Source organism: Phyllostomus discolor, chromosome 2, assembly GCF_004126475.2.
Source record: "Phyllostomus discolor isolate MPI-MPIP mPhyDis1 chromosome 2, mPhyDis1.pri.v3, whole genome shotgun sequence".
Taxonomy (NCBI): Eukaryota; Metazoa; Chordata; class Mammalia; order Chiroptera; family Phyllostomidae; genus Phyllostomus; species Phyllostomus discolor.
The window spans coordinates 164,184,653-164,195,945 of NC_040904.2; the positions used below are offsets into that span (position 1 = coordinate 164,184,653).

Below are 11,293 nucleotides of genomic sequence, written 5' to 3' on the forward strand. Positions count from 1 at the left end.
TCCTCTGGATAGTTCTCTGAAGAGGTGGGCACAGATGATATGTCACTGGGCTGTGGCAATCTGGCATTGCAGAAAGGGACTCAGCCCACCTGAAAGAAGTTGTCACATCCTCACCACTGTGAAATGGAGCTCAGTGGCTCCTAATCTCCTGATGTTAAAACCAACTCTGCCTGCTGGATCAGGTGCTGTTTGAGTTCCCTGGGACCCCTGAGGAAATCACTTGAAGGGAGGGTGGAGAGTTCTAGTCTTTTGTCAACTAAGGGAAGTTTGGGTGATTAAGCTAAGAAAGAAAAATCATTTTGGTCCAGAGGATTATCTTTGAGGTGTGTTGAGAACTTAGAAATAACTTATTGCCTAGTAGGCAAGCCAAACCCAAGATGACTCTCAGCTAATTGCTGGCCTCTTCTTCTGCCAAGCCAAACTGCTACATATATAAAGGCCAGTCTCCTCTGTTGTCCCCATGCTCTGTCTTCCTCCCTCTCAGCTCTTGTGAAGGGATTGTTAGCTCACCTCCAAGCTCTGTCACCATGAAGGGACAAGTCTCCAAGAAATCCTCCAGTGGCGGGAGCCAGGGCTTCTCTGGCCATTCTGCCGTGGTCTCTGGCAGCAGCGGGATGAGCAGTGTGGCCCGCTCTGGGGGAGCTGGTGGAGGAGCCTGTGGGTTCCGGAGTGGGGCAGGTGGCTTTGGCAGTCGCAGCCTCTATAACCTGGGTGGCAACAAGAGCATCTCCATCAGCGTGGCTGGTGGCTCCCTGGCTGGTGGCTCTGGGGGAGGACGTAGCAGCTGCGGCCGTGTCTTTGGGGGTGGCTATGGAGGTGGCTTTGGTGCTGGCTTTGGCAAAGGAATGGGAGGTGGTTTTGGAGGTGCTGGTGGCTTTGGAGGGGCTTGTGGTTTTGGTGGAGCTGGTAGATTTGGTGGGTCTGGTGGCTTTGGTGGATCTGGTGGCTTTGGCTCTGGTGGCTTCCCTGGGGGAATACAGGAAGTAACTGTCAACCAGAGCCTCCTACAGCCCCTCAACGTGGAGATCGACCCCAAGATTGGTCAAGTCAAGGCCCAGGAGCGGGAGCAGATAAAGACCCTCAATAACAAATTCGCCTCCTTTATCGACAAGGTGAGGAAAAAGTCCAGAGGTGTTGTAGACAGCTTGTGCTGTCCAGGGGGCTGGTATAGAGAGATGCCATTGGGACCTACCAGGTTTACAGGCAGGGGTGTGGCATCTTGTCCTGGCTCTGCCTTGGCTCCTACAAGTCAGTAAGCCTATCTTTCTTGCTCTTTGGGCCTTGTTTTCCCAGCTATGAAATGGGGGAAGGATTCTGGCTTCTGGTTTCCTTCTAGTGATCAGACCAGGAAAAATGAGGTGAGGATCCAAACATACTCTTAGCTCTTGTTAAAAATAGGGTGTTAGCCATGACAGGATTTCAGCTAATTTTCAATTACTCTTGAAAAGCAATTGCACGATAATCTAAACTAGCTGGAAATTAAGCTTGCACTAATAGAAATCTTGAGACTGCCTCTCAATGATGAGTATTGGCAACTGACTTACCTTCTGAGTGGTGCTAGACATCAGCCACTATTAAATTAAGGGGTCTGTGCTGGGACAGGGAATGGTGTGCATGATCTGGGTGATGAACCTGGGTTAGGGAGTTAACCCTGGATTGCCTGTAAGGCAGGTAACTGACAGGGGAAACAACTAGAGAAAATCTGAAACAACCTCAGAAAAGTTAGACTTCATTCTCTGTTTTTACTACCTGTATAGAGGGGAACAAGTTTTCAATGATAAATAACTTTATTTAGGCTGCTCTCCATTAATTGTATTCTGCTTCCCAATAGACTTGGGAAGTGCTTGGTTTGACTCTGCTTTGTTACTTAGTAGCCACATTACTTTGGGAATCTAATTAAGCTCCATGAGCCTTAGTTTCCTTATCTACAAAATGAGGATGATAACACCTTCCATATAGGTGGTTGTGAGAATTAAATGAGATAGAAAATGAAATGTGAAAATAGGTATACAGCAGGCACTTAACATATTCTAACTCTCCTTTTTAAAAATCCTGATCCTTTTCAAATGCCAAACAAATAAACAAACACCCTCAACCAAACAACACAACAACGACAAAAAAAACCCCAGAGGCTATTGCAATTTAAAAAACTGGATTCATGTCCCACATTTCTACCCTTTGGGATGCAGGTGCGGTTCCTGGAACAGCAGAACAAGGTCCTGGAGACCAAATGGAATCTGCTTCAGCAGCAGCGCCCGGGCTCTGGCTCAGGCCCCAACAACCTGGAGCCTTTCTTTGAATCCTACATCAGCTTCCTGCGCAAGCAGCTGGATTTGGTTCTGGGGGAGAGGGGGAGCCTGGAAGGAGAGCTGAAGAACATGCAGGACCTGGTGGAAGACTTCAAAAAGAAGTAAGGGCCCCAGCTGGGCTACTTCCTCTTCTGGGGGTTAGCAAGGAGGCGTGGCCCCATTTTGGGATTTTAACTTTTCCTGACTGCACGTTCAGTCAATACTCTTAGGCAGATTTATTGAGGGGAGTGTGGCCAAGCAGAAGAAGGTGAAATGGTGGGGATAGAGACTTCTAGGAGGCTGATTATGAGACGTTTTTCAGACATCAGGCTGGCCTCCTCCTAGGCCAGCCCAGATGGACAGGAGAGCCTCCCAGAGTTTGGAGCGCTTTAGGTTGGGGAGCCCTACATGCTTTACCGTACTTAGGAGTCCCCTCAGAAGTCTGTAAAAAATGCACATTCCTGTCTCCAGTCCTAGACACCCTGAGTCAGTGGGTGTGGGTGAGTTCCAGAAGTCTGAGTGCTCCACAGCTCCCCAGGGATTCCGGGCAGACAGTCCAGGCCCCACTTTGTAAAGCACTCATTCAGTGTGGCCAGTGCAATATCCTTTCTGCAGCTTTAGCTTCCTCATGTGTGTTTGGTGCTGTAGTGACACCCTCTGAGTCTGTGAGAGGTAAACAGGGCCTTTCAAGGTGGGGAAGGAGCTCCAGACATCCTGAGAGGTCAGGACCCACTGAGGTAGGCACCCCTGCTCAGGGGAAGCCTCATTCCAATTCAATTGCATGAACCTGGTGGGCACCCATCTGCGGCAGGCTCCACGCTGGGTTCTGGGAATCCAGTAGTCACTCATAGTTCTCATTGCCCAGAAACCTCCTTTTTCCTGGAATCATCCCAGTCTTTAATCTTCATGAAATCCAAACTCTCGGTAGGATATTTTAATTATTGACAGGCATGAGCTCATAACTTTGATGCATTCAAAAGACACGAGTTCATTTTTATCCCAAATCCCCAAAGAAGCAACTCTAATTAATGAAAAGAAAACAGAAACACCTGCTCGGAGCAAACACCTCTCCCAGCCTCATATGTGCACATCGTGCTTTGTGGTGTCTGTCAGAGTGGGCAAGTCACTGGGCTCCTCGAAGTCTTCCCCACCCTGCCTGACCTCAGCCTGGCACTGGGACTCGGAGGAGGGCGAGGCAGTGACCAGAGCTCTGAAAGGCTTCTAGGCAGAAGTGGCTGTGTACATTTTGGGACTCAGTGCAAAATGACAATGCAGGGCCGTTGTTCAAAAAATGAAGAATTTCAAGACCCTTCCAGCAGAGCATTAAACCGAGTGTGAGGACCTCCTGAGCCCAGGGCCCTGTGTAGCTGGTCCTGTCTCTGAGTGAGGACATTCTTCGTGAGTGCTTGAGATCCTCACCTTTTAAAAAAAGCTTCTGAAAGAGTGTATGCCCCCTTCTGTCCCAGGTATGAAGATGAGATCAACAAACGCACTGCAGCAGAGAATGAGTTTGTGGGACTCAAGAAGGTAAGTGAGCCGGGACGGGCAGGCCACGGCTCCGTGTCTGGGCACTGCCACTGCCACCACGGGCAGGGGCAGAGTCAGCTCTCAGGCACTGAGGCCCTATGCCCTGTGCGGGGCTTACGGTTTTTCTTGCATTTTTGGAAATGAGGGGGAAAAGGAAGCTGCTCTGAGTACATGCTGGTGGGGAAGACATCTTATGATATGAATGACGAGCTGATTAGTACTGTCAACTAATAATGAACATTTTTTTGTATAGCATTAATCAAGGTTTTCAGCCTACAAATGTACTTGGATGTTATTAACAGCAATAGTCTATAAGTACTTATTGCTTGTTTAAATCAGTTATCATACAGATGAAATAATGAGAAAAATACCTCTATTTCTGTTCAGGAGGGTGGGTTTTTGGTACTTTATAACCAAAGTCATATGTTAGATAAATGTGCTTTTTCTACCCTTATGCCATGCCTGGCTGATATGGTTTACATTTTGTTACAACATTGGGGTTTGATTGGTCAAAGCAGTGAAAAGAAAACCACCTTTTCTTTCTTTTAAAAGGCAAAGTGAGAAGTCACAGTGAAGAGGAGGGGTGGGCGAGGGACGAAGGGGAGAGGTGGAGACAGGAGAGAGCTGAGCCATGAGTAGTAGCGGAGCAGAGGGTCATTCTTCTGCCTTGCTGACCAGCCTTCCCTCCCGCCCCCAGGACGTGGATGCGGCCTACATGAACAAGGTGGAGCTGCAGGCCAAGGTGGACTCCTTGACAGATGAGATCAACTTCCTGAGGACCCTCTATGAGATGGTGATTCCTTGGCTTGCCAAGCTCCAGAGCCTCCCTGTCTGCATCTCCCCAAACATGTTTTCCAAGTGTAACTTTAGAGAACAGTCAAGTGGCAGAACACACACAAAAGCAGTGACGGGGCTCAGAACTCAGCTCTGCCAGCCTGCATGGTCCCTCTCCGTCCTCTTTACTCTCCCATTTTGCTCTACGCCTTCCCTCTGGCTCCTACATGAGTATCACAGCTAGCTCCTTTGGAGTACTCCTCCCTACTGCAGTCCCAGGGAAACTTGTGCACTATGCCACTGGCTGATGCTTGCAGGCTGACACCTGATTATATCTGTGCATTTCCTTTTCCTTTAGCTTTGTTGTCTGGCATCCTTTAGTTGGTTGCCAGGCCTGAAGTGCAAAGTTATTATTCTAATGGTCCCAATCCTGGCCCCATCGCTGCGATATCTCTGCTGATCAAAGATTCTTGAACTTTTTCATTCCCAACCTCCCCTGAAGCCAGGGAATAGAGAAGATGACCATCCATGTTTCTCACAGGAGCTGTCCCAGATGCAGAGTCATGTTAGTGACACATCTGTGGTCCTCTCCATGGACAACAACCGCAGCCTGGACCTGGACAGCATCATCGCTGAGGTCAAGGCCCAGTACGAGGAGATTGCCCAGAGGAGCAAGGCTGAGGCCGAGGCCCTGTACCAGACCAAGGTGGGAGCCCTTTCCTTTCTCTACACTCTAGTTTTAGGTCCTGCTGACCTTCATAAAAAATGCTCTCACACTTTGCAAAACCATGTTGGTTGGTTTCTCCTCTGTTAGCTTGGGGAGCTGCAGACCACGGCCGGCAGACACGGGGACGACCTGAAGAGCACCAAGAGCGAGATCATGGAGCTCAACAGGATGATCCAGAGGCTGCGGGCCGAGATCGAGAGCGTCAAGAAGCAGGTGCATCTGGGATAAATGGAGAGACCCTGGACATCTTCTGGGCCCTGGGGAGGAGAAGCAATGGACGGGCCTCTGCCACATGCTTTCTCTGTCCTTTCATGGTGTCACGTGTGGGATAGCACAGTCTCTGGGACATTCTGTTTCTCCAGATGGTCCTCCTGGAGGCTGGGTTTCTTGAAGGCTCCCTAAGGAGAGATGGTTGCCCATTCTGTTGGGCCCAGCAAATCTTGCAGCTGTAGGGGTGTCTTAAACACTCAGTCCTCAGTAAAATCTGCCCTCAGGGAGCTATTAGTCATGTACTTCACATAACCTTCTTAGCTACTTTGTATCACTGGAATAAAGTGATTAGGCAAGGGAGTTTTTAAACAGCCTTACAAAAAAGAACTACTCACCAGACCACTACTACTTTTACCAGCAAATCAGTGTTTCTTTTATTGATGAGACGTGAGTCAATTTCAATGGGCCAAAGATGAATGAACCACTTGCAAAACTGACTTCTGTTTTCTGAACATGCTCCATTGACTTTCTAGGGAAGGGAGTGAAGGGATGCTGAGTAGGGAAGAGATCACCTCTGAGGAAGGATCAGCTGCATGCTTCTGGGTCACTATGCTAATTGACCTCCAATTTCCCTCTGCCTCAGAATGCCAATCTTCAGGCTGCCATTGCTGATGCTGAGCAGCGTGGGGAGATGGCCCTCAAGGATGCCAATGCCAAGCTCCAAGAGCTGCAGGCTGCCCTACAGAAGGCCAAGGATGACCTGGCCCGGCTGCTTCGTGACTACCAGGAGCTCATGAATGTCAAGCTGGCCCTGGATGTGGAGATCGCCACCTACCGCAAGCTGCTGGAGGGCGAAGAGTGCAGGTGAGGGGTGGTGGGGTCAGCATTCTCCAGATACAACTTTAAAGTGACATTTGATAATGAAGAAAGAAGGCAAGATGAGAAGGAGAGGACAACTTAGACAGGGGGTAAGAAATCTCCCAAATGACAGTGTTTAGCATTCAAGTTCCATTATTTTGTGTTAAACAAGATCATTTAACTTGCCACCTTACCATGGACATTAATACTGTATCACATATTTCTGTTGAGCCTTACTGTGTGTGATGTGTAAGAAAAGTGCTTTGGGGTTATGAAAAAATTATAGTGCTGTCCACTGGAACTTGCTGAGACGACAGAAATGTTCTGTGTCTGTGCTGTCCAATACAATAGCCATTAGCTATTTGAACACTTGAAATGTGGCTAGTGCAATTGAGGAACCGAGTTTTACATTTGATCTAACTTTAATATATTTAAATAGCCTTATGTGGCTGGTCATTACCACACGGACAGCTCTGCAACCACCCACCCCTGAGCCTGAGTCCATATGAGGAGGTGGCTGATACATACATACTCTAGAAAAACAGCCCACTATCCAGCAGCAGGTGAGGGCTTAGTGAGTGGATATCAAATGCCAAAGGCACATCAAGCATTGAGAGATCCTTCTGCTGACCAGCTCTCCATGCAGCCTGTGTTAATAGCCTCTGTCCCTAGGCAGCTCCCAATCTGATGAAGAAAGCAAAACTCAAGTGTGAGAAGAAAACTTAAGGATTTCTTATGAGTCTCCATGAAGAGGAGTGAGAGTGGAGATGGTGCTGCCTGTACTGGGACCCCGGCGGGGCTGCACGGGCATGGTGTGCAGACGCATCCCATGTCTGCTCAGATAGGGGCCACGCCTGCTCCATGAATAACGATGAGGCACGGGGACATGGGCAGTGTGGGAAGGGCATTTTTAAGCTCATCGTATGTTGAGTGTCAGCTCCTCTCACATTTTACCCACCTTGAACAACTATTATCATCACCACCTTCATCACACCAGGAAGGCTTATTGGGAGAGGGCAGCCAAATAAAAAAGCCAGGGCTGGGTGAGGAAAGAAAGGAAGGAGGAAAGATGGTCTCAGCAGGGGAGGAGAGGTGAGACTGGGCTGATCAGGTGGGCTTTGCCTGAAATAGATAATCTTGGGATCCAAGGGAAAGAAGAAGAGAGATGGAGGATAGCTGGTTGATTTTCTGGACATCTCAAGCCCCTGAAGCAGCCTATTTCCTGGGGAGGTCTGATCATGGAAACAGACTTGGGATAGATAGCCTTTCTTCCCCCTGGGAGCTTGACCCCTAGTTGGGCACATGGGAGAATGTGGCTCCCAAAGTTATGAGCCCCCAGCAGTTTGGCTAATGACTCATTATAGAAATAATCCATTTATCCTTCTCTTCTTTTTTTAGGATGTCTGGAGAGTGTCAGAGTGCTGTAAGCATTTGTAAGTAGCCCTTCAAAAACCTTCTCCTGGGTTGTGAAAAGGAATTAGAATCATCCTCCCTGACCTTCAGGCAGGAGAACCTGACCTATGCAAGTAGGCCAGGCCACCAAATGGTATCTAGGGTCTCAGGTCATGGCCACACTCTATCCCTAGTGTGAACTGGCAAACCCTTATGGTCTTGGGGAGTTCCCTAGGTTGGAGACCCAGAAAGTTCTGGTAATACTGCTGGCTCCTGTTTTTGGAAAAGGGCACCAGAAGGTCAGGCTTACCTTTTTTTTTTTTAACCATCTGAGGTCTCAGAGAAGTTGGGTATCTTTCTCTAAGTCACACAGCCAAGTAGGGTGGAGCTGAGATATAGACTTAGGTCATTAGCTTGAATTGAGTGCTTGTTCTCCTGTAGCAGTGGTCAACAACGTTACCAGCACGAGCAGCAGCTCTGGTGGAAGCCGTGGACCCTTTGGAGGGGTCAGTGGCAGCAGCAGCAGTGGCTACAGAGGCAGCAGCGGCAGCAGCATCAGCAGAGGAAGCAGCAGTGGCTACAGAGGAGGAAGTGGTGGCAGCAGCAGTGGCTGTGGTGGCGTTAGCAGCGGCAGCTCTGGGGGCTACCAGAGCGGTAGCAGTGGGGGCTACCAGAGCAGCAGCACTGGGGGCTACCAGGGAGGTAGAAGTGGGGGTTACCAGAGCGGCAGCAGTGGGGGCTACCAGAGTGGCAGCAGTGGGGGTTACCAGAGTGGTAGCACTGGGGGCTACCAGAGTGGTAGCAGTGGGAGCAGGCTCAACTCTGGAAGCAGCAGCTCTGTGAGCCAGAGTGGATTTGGTGGCATGTCTAGCGGTGGAGGCAGCTCCGGTGTGTACCACTCCTAAGCCACCAGCTCGGGCCAGCACAGCTCTAGGTAATCCTTCAGGGCCAAATCTCCATGCCCACCTGCTTCTCCTTGAGCTCGCAACAGTACTTCCCACACTCTTCTTAGCATAAACAGATGCCAACCCCAACCTTGCTTTTCCTCAAGCTCCCTGGAGAATGGGCTGAACTTCTTCCTGACTCCTTCATGCCCAAGATGTCTCCTAGGCCAGGGAGGGCCAGCTGCTGTTCTGGGATGATGTCCCTAGATCTGACCTTGTGATGGCCCTTGATTTTGGACAGCAACACTTGAGCCCAAACCAATGTGGACCTTCCCAGCCTGGCCTGTTCCCTTCTGGCTCATCTCTCTCTCTAACCAGGGGTTGATGGTCTGAAGCTGGCATGTTTCAGCCCCGATTGGACTCCTGGTTCCCAGGGTGCCTTCCCACATTTTGCCTTACCTATGTCCCCTTAATTTCCTTAGCTGTGGATCCCCTGGTGATGATTATATTGTATTTTCTTTTCTCAATAAATTGCACTGTATTTCACATTCTGGTATTTGACTTTCATTCAAGGAGTCACAGAATAAATCGAGGCACAAGAGTGGAGGAAAATCAGGTGTGGGTGGTGGTCTTCCAGAAGTTTGGTAGTGAGTATAAGGACACTGAATTGTCTTGGCTTCTCCTTTATCCACGTGGCTGGGTTTCTTGGGATAGGTCTGCACAAGAGTACTCAATGTTGCTTAAAAGGGGTTTCCCCACAAAGTGTTCTTCTCATCCATCTTCCCCCTCCCCCTGCCCCTGCCTCTGGGCAGGCTTCTGTGATCCAGCCTTCAAAGAAGAGAGTTTTGCATTTCATCAATTCACCACTGGGACTTTGGCTCCTTTGCGCCACTCCCATGCCAGCCAAACAGAGCAAATCTTTCTGCAAATGGAGCTCCTGGGATCTGAAAGGACCACATTCTGGTCCTTTTAAAAAAGCCAATTAAAAAAGACAAAGGAATGAACAAATGGAGAGCAAATACTGCCTTTATTAACAAAGCAGATATTGGAGAGCATGGCTTATGCTTTGGTGGAATGGGTTTCCTGTTATGAGACCTCAGGATTAGGCCAGGTTTCCCCAAAAGCAGAGGCAGCACAGGGTCAGCAAAGTCTGGTGGTCAATTGAAAGAATGAATAGAAATAAATTAGGGGAGCAGGACCAGCCATCCACCAGACAGAAAGGAAGATGGAATGGCTGCACACCAAGGCAGGATGGAGCTGAAAGTTGACAGTGAGAGCTTAAGACCCTCTTGTGAACTCTTATGAGGAGAGATGATAGATAGGGCTACTGAGGGAGGCAGTGAAAGACTGAAGGGTACTTGGGATTGGGAGAGGGGTCATTCAAGGCGTGTTGGAAAGGAGACCTGGAGCAGGACTAGGAAGAAGAGAGAGCCTGGGCAACATGCAGGAAGGGCCAGGCTACAGGGCAGAAGTCCAGACCAGATCCCAGGAGAATTCCAGGATTAGCAGCATGGTCCATGTTGTCTTAAAAAAAATCCTCACCCAAGGATATGTTTTATTCATGGGAAGTGGGGGGCGGGGGAAGGGAGAGGAAGGGGGCGAGAGAGAGAGAGAGAGAGAGAGAGAGAGAGAGAGAGAGAGAGAGAGAGAGAGAGAGAGAGAGAGAGAGAGAGAGAGAGGGAGAGTGTCTATCTTCTGTACCCTGACCAGGACTGAACCTTCAACCTAGGTATATGTCCTGACCAGGGATTGAAGCTGCAACCTTTTGATGTACTAGATGACACTCCAACAACAGAGCCACTCAGCCAGGGCATGGTCCATGTTTTTGACACAGGCTGGGACCACACTGTGTGCTAGTGTATCAGGGAATCTTCCAGGGGGAGGGAATCACTTCTGAGGCCAGGCTAGGGCCTGGGGAGGAATCATTCTAAGTCTATGTGTGGCTGGCAATTCTGAGCTTTCTGAACCTTAAGGAATCCCTCAAATTCACCTTCTATTTGAAGACAGAGTTGGAGAAGCTCTTTGCTTTTGAAGGCAGCTGGGGTATGTAGAGTAGGTATGTACCTAAGTGGAATAGTCAGAGGGGTGACGGGAACCTCCCCAAGCTGGTGCTTCGTATCATACCAGCTATGTTTTTAGGATTAAATAGTCCAACTTCCAGTAGTGACAGCTTCTTTATTCTCCATCCTTTATCTTTTATTTTTTTATCCTTCACTCTTCTCCCTTTCTTTTTAAAGATCTTTCCCTAGATCACAAGCAACACAAACTTATAGCAAAACTGCATAAAATTTAGCAAAGTTAGAAAAAGATCATTTATAATTTCACCACCCTGTGTAACATTATACACATTTTCTGTGTATGCATGTGCATATACATAATACAGACAGGTACATGTAAATATGTCATGTTTTACAGAGTAAGGTCTTAAATACATACTGCTTTATAACTGGATTTTTCACTTCTATTGTGGGATTTATCCATTTATTCATTCAACGACTAGACTGAGTGCCTACTGTTTTCTAGACCACTGCCAGGCTCAGAAATAGAACAGAACACACCTCTAGTCTCTGCTCTCATGGAATTCACAGTCAAGCTGGGAAGAAATTTACCAAATAATATCTTTCTGTAACAAA

General features: G+C 48.6%; 1 protein-coding gene across 1 annotated transcript; it reads left to right on the forward strand.

Annotated features, from left to right (window-relative positions):
• The first annotated feature begins 492 nt into the window (after positions 1-492).
• On the forward strand, positions 493-9,206 carry LOC114513025 (keratin, type II cytoskeletal 2 oral-like). The gene is made up of 9 exons (XM_028532130.2): positions 493-1,112; positions 2,190-2,410; positions 3,755-3,815; positions 4,513-4,608; positions 5,131-5,295; positions 5,404-5,529; positions 6,170-6,390; positions 7,783-7,817; positions 8,218-9,206. The coding sequence occupies exons 1-9, from the start codon at positions 528-530 to the stop codon at positions 8,679-8,681; spliced, it is 1,974 nt and encodes a 657-aa protein (XP_028387931.1). The 5' UTR covers positions 493-527; the 3' UTR covers positions 8,682-9,206.
• The last annotated feature ends 2,087 nt before the right edge of the window (positions 9,207-11,293 follow it).